This window comes from Salmo trutta, chromosome 32, assembly GCF_901001165.1.
Source record: "Salmo trutta chromosome 32, fSalTru1.1, whole genome shotgun sequence".
In the NCBI taxonomy this organism is placed as follows: Eukaryota; Metazoa; Chordata; class Actinopteri; order Salmoniformes; family Salmonidae; genus Salmo; species Salmo trutta.
Window position 1 is genome coordinate 5,958,127 of NC_042988.1, and position 9,931 is coordinate 5,968,057.

Consider the following 9,931-nt stretch of genomic DNA (forward strand, 5'->3'; position numbering starts at 1 on the left):
AGGGGATGGGCCTAAATTACACAGTGGTTGTTACAGTGTAACAGCAAGCTTATGACATATTGAATAATAATTTTTGCATGTGGAAACAACTACGAATTGAGCAAATGATTTGTTTTACCTTTATTCATCAATTCTTAATGTTAATATTGATAATTCTGTACAAATCTTTATTTTCATCATTGTACCCTTTAGCCAAGAAGGGCATGTGCCATTTCAGTTTATCATCAAAATCCTACATTTTTTGGTTAGAAGTGCATGTCCTAAATTTTATCGCCCACTTTGCTAGTCAAATGCAAAGTCGAAATTTAAAGTACAGAGGTCAACAGATTAGTAACAAAGTAAACACTGGTCCCATATGGAGACTTTCTGGCTGAGGCTAGCTACCATACAAGCAGCTAGTTGGAATCCCATACAGTTCCACGAGATTGTACACACTAAAGTTCACGACATCAGAACCCTGAAACTTTAATAGTAAATCTATTTGTATTATTATGACGTTACACCGTTTCGTCTGGAATGAATCATCCAGCAACTACTTCAAATGGTTTTCCCATCATGATACACACACACACAGCACAGTTCTACAATGGATGTGTTAACAATCCAATGTTTTTCCTATTCATTCATTCACTTACATCCCATTTTCATGATATGTAGGTTTTAATCTCATGTCTAAAACATAACACCGTCAAATAGAAACGGGAACGTTCAGTGATATCCTGTACATTTTTCTCTGTGGATGTTGAGTTCTTGAATTCCTTTTTGTCCTTCTCTTTGGGTCTTTAGAGTTTTGCTGCAGAGCCTGGTCTCTCCACCTGGAGTGTCAAGGAGGCAGCAGCTGGTTCATCTATGAGCCAGAACAGCTCGCCGTGGCTGGGGACCACTCTGGCTGCAGGTAGGGCCGGGCCTTCCCCACCCTCCAGCACTTGCTGTGGGAGACCAAAACAGAAACTCACAAGTTGAAAGGAAACGCTCACTTGTCGTAGTGTTATCAACAACCACAGAAATGCTCTCAATCCATTACTGTTGTACAGCGACATTTATTTTAGTGATTTAAAAAATATATATAACAGTAAATGACAGGTAAACATAAATACAAATAAACTGAATCAAGTCTTCATAGTGACATTTCTTGATTCTTAATAGGTTAGGATCAGAGTGAGATATTATTGCGTCAGAGAGGATGCCAGTTTGGAGGATAGGATACAGTACCTTTAGCACTGGTGCTTTGCTGCCCCCTGTTGACACAAAGACTACACAGCGGGCTAAGTTCACCATGGGAAATGTCATGGTCACACGTTGTGGTGGGGGCTTGGGCGAGTCACTGATTGGGGCCACAATTTTCTGGGTTTCCTAAAAGAGGGGTAAACCCAAAACACAAGAACAGTCCATACATAGCCAGTGGAGTGACTAAAACAACACATGCATGACAGGACTGGTGTATCCGTGTGTGTAAAGGAACACATTAAATAAACACAGTACTGGACAGAACCAGACCTGAATTAACTGAAAGGAAGAATCTAAAGATAATTTTTTAAAACCTTACACTGAGACTCCACAAAATACTGTCTGTACATTCATGTATAGCCCCATACCTTTGAATCCATATTTAAACTTACTGCATATTACAGTTGAAGTCGGAAGTTTACATATGCTTAGGTTGGAATCATTAAAACTCGTTTTTCAACCAATCCACAAATTTCTTGTTAACAAACTATAGTTTTGGCAAGTCGGTTAGGACATCTACTTTGTGCATGACACGTAATTTTTCCAACAATTGTTTACAGACAGATTATTTCACTTACAATTCACTGTATCACAATTCCAGTGGGTCAGAAGTTTACATACACTAAGTTGACTGTGCCTTTAAACAGCTTGGAAAATTCCAGAAAATTATGTCATGGCTTTAGAAGCTTCTGATAGGCTAATTGACATCATTTGATTCAATTGGAGGTGTACCTGTGGATGTATTTCAAGCCCTACCTTCAAACTCAGTGCCTCTTTGCTAGACATCATGGGAAAATCAAAATAAATCAGCCAAGACCTCAGAACCAAATTGTAGACCTCCACAAGTCTTGTTCATCCTTGGGAGCAATTTCCAAAATGCCTGATGGTACCACGTTCATACGTACAAACAATAGTACGCAAGTATAAACACCATGGGACCACGCAGCCGTCATACCGCTTAGGAAGGAGACACGTTCTGTCTCCTAGAGATGAACGTACTTTGGTGCAAAAAGTGCAAATCAATCCCAGAACAACAGCAAAGGACCTTGTGAAGATGCTGGAGGAAACAGGTACAAAAGTATCTATATCCACAGTAAAATGAGTCCTATATCGGCATAACCTGAAAGGCCGCTCAGCGAGGAAGAAGCCACTGCTCAAAAACCGCCATAAAAAAGCTGACTACGGTTTGCAACTGCACATCGGGACAAAGATCGTAGTTTTTGGAGAAATGTCCTCTGGTCAGATGAAACAAAAATAGAACTGTTTGGCCATAATGACATTTACATTTTACATTTACGTCATTTAGCAGACACTCTTATCCAGAGCGACTTACAAATTGGTGCATTCACCTTATGATATCCAGTGGAACAACTACACTTTACAATAGTACATCTATATCTTTTTTTTGGGGGGGGGGGGGGGTTAGAAGGATTACTATATCCTATCCCAGGTATTTCTTTAAGTGGTGGGGTTTCAGGTGTCTACGGAAGGTGGTGATTGACTCCGCTGTCCTGGCGTCGTGAGGGAGCTTGTTCCACCATTGGGGTGCCAGGGCAGCGAACAGTTTTGACTGGGCTGAGCAGGAACTGTGCTTCCGCAGAGGTAGGGGGGCCAGCAGGCCAGAGGTGGATGAATGCAGTGCCCTTGTTTGGGTGTAGGGCCTGATCGGAGCCTGAAGGTACGGAGGTGCCGTTCCCCTCTCAGCTCCGTAGGCAAGCACCATGGTCTTGTAGCAGATGCGAGCTTCAACTGGAAGCCAGTGGAGTGTGCGGAGGAGCGGGGTGACGTGAGAGAACTTGGGAAGGTTGAACACCAGACGGGCTGCGGCGTTCTGGATGAGTTGTAGGGGTTTAATGGCACAGGCAGGGAGCCACGCCAACAGGGAGTTGCAGTAATCCAGACGGGAGATGACAAGTGCCTGGATTAGGACCTGCGCCGCTTCCTGTGTAAGGCAGGGTCGTACTCTGTGAATGTTGTATAGCATGAACCTACAGGATCGGGTCACCGCCTTGATGTTAGCGGAGGACGACAGGGTGTTGTCCAGGGTCACGCCGAGGCTCTTAGCACTCTGGGAGGAGGACACAATGACCATCGTTATGTTTGGAGGAAAAAGGGGGAGGCTTGCAAGCCGAAGAACCCCATCCCAACTGTGAAGCACGGGGGTGGCAGTATCATGTTGTGGGGGTACTTTGCTGCAGGAGGGACTGGTGCACTTCACAAAACAGATGGCATCATGAGACAGGAAAATGATGTGGATATATTGAAGCAACATCACAAGACGTTAAAGCTTGGTCGCAAATGGGTCTTCCAAATGGACAATGACCCCAAGCATACTTCCAAAGTTGTGGCAAAATGGCTTAAGGACAACAAAGTCAAGGTATTGGAGTGACCATCACAAAGCCCTGACCTCAATCCTTCATAAAATTTGCGGGCAGAATTGAAAAAGCATGTGCGATCAAGGAGGCCTACAAACCTGATTCAGTTACACCAGCTCTGTCAGGAGGAATGGGCCAACATTCACCCAACTTATTATGGGAAGTTGTGGAAGGCTACCCGAAACGTTTGACCCAAGTTAAACAATTTAAAGGCAATGCTACGAAATACTAATTGAGCGTATGTAATCTTCTGAACTACTGGGAATGTGATGAAAGAAATAAAAGCTGAAATAAATCACTCTACTATTATTCTGACATTTCACATTAAAATAATGTGGTGATCCTAACTAACCTAAGAGAATTTTTACTGGGATTAAATGTCAGGAATTGTGAAAAACTGAGTTTAAATGTATTTGGCTAAGGTGTATGTAAACTTCCGACTTCAACTGTATCTATAAGTGTCGTTAAAAGACGTTCTAATTATAATAGACTGAAGGGTGGGTTCCCAGGGGGATTTCTAAAAAGGGTGTGGGATTTTCTAATATTGTTAAAAGCCCCATATGTCGCTCTGACAGTAATTTGTGATCACGCATTCATGGATTTGCACTACAATACATTATGTTTCTGTCAACATGAACGCCTTCCCTTACACGTGTTAAACATACATATTTATATTCAACTAACTGTAGAGGGGTTATGGCTAATTTCCAGTTCAAATAACATGAAACGGGGAGAGGGCTGCTTCCGACATGTATGCCGAGGGTTTTCTCTTCTCCCGTAACAGAGGACAGTTCTTCCATTATGAAAGACTATCTGATGAGAATAGTATCGAACAGCTTTAATTACGCCCAGACCAAGCAACGCCTTTTTTAACCCTCACGGAGAACAGATGGAACGTCATGATCTGATCATCACAAGACCATATGGTTAAAAAAAAAGATGTATCAGTAACATTGATGTAAATAGTTATGCGTTTTAGCTCCTTCGATACCAGAATTACAACCTAGTGAGTGATACGGGCGGGGATCCAGGTCGTCTGAGAAGATTGCTTTATCATAGAAAATGCTAAAAACTTAGAGATTTGATTTGAGAGATTTGATCATCAGTGCAACGCGACTGCAAAAAAAAGACAACCTGGGAGTCAACATGGAACGAGGCTACAGCGCAATAAAGACGGCCTGGAACTGGGGCGGTAGACTGTGCTCACCTCCAGCAGGGGATGGTCTGGGAAGAGGGAACAGGTGTGTCCATCAGGCCCCATGCCCAGCAGCAACAGATCAAACACAGGGATATCCTCCTTCGGGAAGGCCTATATGTACATGTGAGACAAAATAATTAAAGGTAGACCCAGTCAAAATGACGTTACTATGAGCAGCACCGGAGATATTGAGGTGAGCGAGATGCAACACTTCGCCCACACACAGTCACTCACAGTATCTGCACTGGTTCCCTTCACGTTGTTCACAGCGTGGTAGACAGGGCACCAAAACAGCAGAGAAGTCAAGTATTGCGCTTCAACGCTCTTAGTTGTTGTGGAAATTGACCAACTACGCTGTTTACTTTTTGCATCTACGTCATATCGCTGAGTCTACCTTCAATACCAAAATAGACTATAATATCTCAGTGTTTCATGTCATAACTTTTCTTTGTTTCATAACCATACAAGTGATAAAATCACTGTGTGTGTATACATGTGTGTGTGTGGGTGTGTACCTCCTTCAGTTTGCGGGCATAATCCTCAGCACACTCCTGTACAGATAAAGAGGGGTCAATCGCCAGGACCCCACTGTCTGGGATGTTGATTTTGGAGAACAACTGATTCTGTTGACAAAAACAAAACATGATTGAATATAAAGAGTTTGGATGAGTATAAGTGAATACAAGTGTTGATCCTAATAGGATCAACACTTGATAGAACTGGCCTTAAAAGGTTTTAATGAAAATTAGAAAAAGGTATATGCCCTGCCCCTGAATTAATATGTGTGCTTGCAGAAAAATACAGACATCAGGCTGTAGGATAAGAATATTCACATACACTGACTGTACAAAACATTAGGAACACCTTCCTAACATTGAGTTGCCCTCTTTTCCCCTCTGAACAGCCTAAATTTGTCAGGGAATGGACTCTACAAGGTTTCGAAAGCGATCCACAGGGATGCTGGCCCATGTTGACTACAACGCTTCCCATAGTTGTGTCAAGTTGGCTGCGTGTCCTTTGGACGGTGGACCATTTTTGATACACACAGGAAACTGTTGAGCGTGAAAAACCTAGCAGCGTTGCAGTTCTTGACACAAATTTAAACCGGTGCACCTGGCACCTAGTGCCATACCCTGTTCAAAGGCACTTAAATATTTTGTCTTGCCCATTCACCCTCTGAATGGCACACATGCTGCACACAATCCATGTCTAAATTGTCCTTTTTTAAGATGTCTCCTCCCCTTCATCTACACTGATTGAAGTGGATTTAACAGCTGACATCAATAAGGGATCATATCCTTCACCTGGTCAGTCTGTCATGGAAATAACAAGTGTTCCTAATATTTTGTACATTCATTGTATATGAATTGTCATCTTTTGTGCATAGCAGGTTTACAGTAAACTGATGTTAATATATGCAGCTGCAGAGGCGAGGACCAGTAAACTAAGAGATTATGTTACCTTGTACAGTCCATAGGTACTCTCTCCATCGTCGAAGGGAACCAGCCTCTCATCACAGAACCCTGCTAGCCAGTGGCTACAGTCCAGGTCTGGCAGGGCGGGCAGCTCCTTGCTGAGCATGGACACCAGGCTGCCCCCTGAGAGGCCCAGGGAGAACCGGCCATGGTCCAACAGGGCCTTGTCAGCCCGAGATGCAACCAGGTGAGCTAGAGCTGGACCAAGCTCTGCTGCTGAGGGGAACACCACTACTCTTCTGCCTGACATCCTGACTGGAATAGAAGAAAGAAGGGTAACAGAAAACAGTTCATTTTAGAATCAGTGATGCACTTCTTATACCAGTAAGGAGGAAGTGTCACTGTCAATACACCACATTGTTTTACAATTCACCATGATATTGCATAATTTCCCCAATTCAAGAGAAGCGGGCCAGCTACCAATAAATATAACAAAAAAAGGCAAGAGTGGACTGGTCTATAATAATAATAATAATAATAATAATGATGATGGTGAGTATTCCGGGGAAATTCACATCTCACTGTAGTCCGAATGTGACTACGCTTTACATTGCCTGTACATCAGACTAAGTTCAAATGTAATTATATTGAACTTTCTGGCTTGTAAAGAAACGTTTTTGCAGTGCTTAGTTTCAGGCTGTGTAACAGGAAAACTGGTATAACATTCGGATTTATCAGCATAATCTCACTGATGCACGTTAAGTGTCCAGTATGTTGCATGTAAGAGAGCTCTGCAGTGCCATTGATAGCTTGCATCTCAATCTGGAGAGTAGGTGAAGCTCACCAGTTCCAGACAGGTATCAAATTCATACTATTAGCTCTAATAAAGCGTGTGAAAAAGCACATTTTACTCAAAGTAAATCTTGTTGAATTACCTTCTCTTTTTTTGTCGGCGAACGCAATTTTGCCACTCGCAGCACTTCCTGAAACTTTTCCTCCACTAGCCAATCAAATATCCAGGACCGCCCTGTTATGTTGAATTCTGGTAATTGTAGTGATTGTGATTGCCTCAAATGCTGTGTGTGTTGTGTGCACTGTATTTGGATTTAACCCTAAGAACTGTCTTTAGTACACTCTAATCGTCTTTGATGATCTGGATTGTATACGATATTAGATGTAAATCAACTAACTGATAATTAACAGTATAGTAACAGACTATGAACTACGTATAATAATTAAACCCCCTTTACTCGTTATAATTATGGTAGTTATTAAATGAAAATGCTCTAAAATGATTCTCCCAAATGCTTTTTAGATGCCACTTCTCTTTGCTGTGATCCTTTGTGATTTCCCCTCCGATCCTGTAGATGGAACCATGCGTCTTTGTTGTGTGCATGTTTGTACAAAGAACTCGAGGCACACGTTGTTATATACAACAAACTAAATATTTGACAGCTCGTTGGAAGTAATAGATACAGTTATCAGCAGATTAGAGTTTTATATAAATACTTTTGCCAAAATGTCGACAGCCTTTTGTTTTCAAGCACAGCTCGTTTCTGTCATGGACGCGTTATCAAAAACAGCAGTTTCAGAAATAAGCAAACTAGTCGACATCGAATCAAAGGTTTTAAAATTAGAAATAACGCGTGGTCGGAATGAAATAGCAACACTCACAGAGAAACTGCAGCTGATGGAGAATTTGCTTTGGATCGACGGAGGGCACAGGCAGGACGCAACGGCAGATGCACTCACGAAAACGCCAACAAGAATGAGAGATGGTTCAATGAACGGTTATTGCGAAATACCTCAGTCTGAGCCCAAAATACCTGCAATCAAAAAAAGGTTTGCAAAGTTGACCCTTATTGAATATTCTATGGGCAGGTAATGTGTGTGTGTGTGTGTGTGTGTGTGTGTGTGTGTGTGTGTGTGTGTGTGTAGATCTGGGTCAAAGACGTGTGCTGTGTTTGAGTCCCAAAAGTGGACATTTCTAATTTGCTATAGTTTTTGACCCAGGTCTGGATTATACTGGCCACAAATCAGATATTTTAATGATTCTGCATGAAACCCTGTGCTGCCTGAATCCTGTGGCTTCTTCTTGCTCTTTGGGTTTAGGCTGGGTAACTGTAAAGCGGTTCTTGATAAATGCTGATGTAAAAATAATTTTATTAAATACTTGATTTATTGATTGAACCCAACCCTTTTAATCTGGCAGAATTGAATCTATTTGTTTTCTTGTCTGCTTAGTGAGAGTTCCTGGGAAAACATTTGTCCTCCCCAAGAGATGCACGTCATCCATCAGGTTGAAGATGGTGCTCTTGTTTTGGAAACAGTGGTACGCTAACTGTCATTCCTTGTGTCAAGTAGCCTCACTGTAATGTCCTTCTAGTTACCATTTTTTGCTGAGCTGTTGTTGTTTACCCCAAAGCCTACCACAGTGGTGAGAGACCAGCCTGAGTTGATTGTGATCAAGGAGGAACCTTCAGAGGTGGACATATGGGGTAGTGGGCCAAAGACCGAACTCATACATGAAAATGGTGAGTGTTGATGGGTTAAAAATCACATGAGGGCCTGGGTGCCAAATAGTACACTGTCAGGGAGGACAGTGACTTGTATTGGCATTGCTTAACAGTTGGGTAACCTAGAAGGTTGGGTAATCTAGTGCAATAGGCAAAATGCAGAAGCATCGGCTTGTCTTGTGTAACTGAATATAAAGGTTGAACTGTTTAATTATGTTCTAAAAGATATACTTACACATTCCTTCCTGTGTCACAAACAGGAGCAGCAACATCACTTGATACAGATGTTGGGTGTCTCGATGTGCTTCAGCATTGTCCAGACAGCTCAGACAACCACCCTATACTAACTAAGAGCCAAGGGAACCACAGCACTCAGCACTCATCTGGAGTGCAATTGGAGGACCTGGACACGCATTGGACGCCACCTGCATGTTCACAGAGCCAGGATGCGCAGCAGATCACACCTGCTGCACAGAGAAACTCCATAACTGGAAACAGCTCTGGTGGTATAACAAATGTGCCCTCTCAGAGTTTCAGTGTGGCAAAGTCAAACATGAAGATCCACAGCCTGAGAACATCAGGAGCTAAAAGATTTGGCTGTATGCAATGTGGCAAGAACTTCAGGTGTTCTAGTCAGCTGGAAATACACCAGCGAAGTCACACTGGAGAGAAACCATACCGATGCACGCTGTGTGGAAAGAGATACGCACAGAAAGGGCATCTTTATACCCACCAACGCACACACACCGGAGAAAAGCCATATCGCTGCCTCGACTGTGGCAAGAGCTTCATTCAAAAATGCACTCTCGATATGCACCAGCGCACCCACACCGGAGAAAAACCTTATGTTTGTGTGAAATGTGGGAAGGGATTTACTAAAAACTGTAACCTTAAGAAACACATGGGTGTACATACAGAGTTTAGCATGCATGTTTACAGTGAGGCCAGTTTACAAGAGGACAGATGGACAAATAGACCTCATCCGTACTAGTACCAACCATAGGCCTACAGCCTCTGCAGCGGATTTGCTGGACTTCAGTCATTCAAAGTTTTCCTCATAAAATATTAGTCTCTGCTTTTCAGAAAAATAAAGCTGTCCTATTTTTCAACATTTGCCAGGTCTCTATTTTGCTCTTTGTCATTTTTATTTTATTCAAATGTAACCTTTATCTAACTAGGCAAGCCAGTTAAGATCAAATT

The 9,931-nt window shown here is 42.4% G+C and overlaps 2 protein-coding genes across 4 annotated transcripts; one reads left to right on the top strand and one right to left on the bottom strand.

Moving 5' to 3' along the window:
- Window positions 1–101: 101 nt before the first annotated feature.
- pgls (6-phosphogluconolactonase) lies at window positions 102–7,973 on the bottom strand. 2 transcript variants are annotated; one of them, XM_029727278.1, is made up of 6 exons: window positions 7,151–7,271; window positions 6,262–6,530; window positions 5,316–5,423; window positions 4,810–4,911; window positions 1,213–1,353; window positions 102–929 (listed from the first exon to the last, which is right to left on the bottom strand). In XM_029727278.1, the coding sequence occupies exons 2-6, from the start codon at window positions 6,523–6,525 to the stop codon at window positions 783–785; spliced, it is 762 nt and encodes a 253-aa protein (XP_029583138.1). In that variant the 5' UTR covers window positions 6,526–6,530; window positions 7,151–7,271; the 3' UTR covers window positions 102–782. The 2 variants fall into 2 exon arrangements, with proteins under 2 accessions (XP_029583138.1, XP_029583137.1); XM_029727277.1 differs by lacking the exon at window positions 7,151–7,271 and adding an exon at window positions 7,890–7,973 and having other exon boundaries at window positions 106–929.
- Window positions 7,349–9,845, top strand: LOC115170904 (zinc finger protein 7). 2 transcript variants are annotated; one of them, XM_029727271.1, is made up of 4 exons: window positions 7,349–8,057; window positions 8,460–8,547; window positions 8,641–8,749; window positions 8,992–9,845. In XM_029727271.1, the coding sequence occupies exons 1-4, from the start codon at window positions 7,735–7,737 to the stop codon at window positions 9,720–9,722; spliced, it is 1,251 nt and encodes a 416-aa protein (XP_029583131.1). In that variant the 5' UTR covers window positions 7,349–7,734; the 3' UTR covers window positions 9,723–9,845. The 2 variants fall into 2 exon arrangements, with proteins under 2 accessions (XP_029583131.1, XP_029583132.1); XM_029727272.1 differs by lacking the exon at window positions 7,349–8,057 and having other exon boundaries at window positions 8,090–8,547.
- Window positions 9,846–9,931: the final 86 nt, after the last annotated feature.

Bases quoted from the DNA above. Each gene is read 5' to 3' on its own strand.
- pgls (XM_029727278.1), bottom strand. From the start codon at position 6,525: ATGTCAGGCAGAAGAGTAGTGGTGTTCCCCTCAGCAGCAGAGCTTGGT. The intron at 5,424-6,261 runs GTAACATAATCT...TTTTGTCAACAG, and splicing joins GTACCTATGGACTGTACAAG to AATCAGTTGTTCTCCAAAAT. The intron at 930-1,212 runs GTACTGTATCCT...GGTCTCCCACAG, and splicing joins GCAAAGCACCAGTGCTAAAG to CAAGTGCTGGAGGGTGGGGA.
- LOC115170904 (XM_029727271.1), top strand. From the start codon at position 7,735: ATGTCGACAGCCTTTTGTTTTCAAGCACAGCTCGTTTCTGTCATGGAC. The intron at 8,058-8,459 runs GTTTGCAAAGTT...TTGTCTGCTTAG, and splicing joins ATACCTGCAATCAAAAAAAG to TGAGAGTTCCTGGGAAAACA. The intron at 8,750-8,991 runs GTGAGTGTTGAT...TGTCACAAACAG, and splicing joins CGAACTCATACATGAAAATG to GAGCAGCAACATCACTTGAT.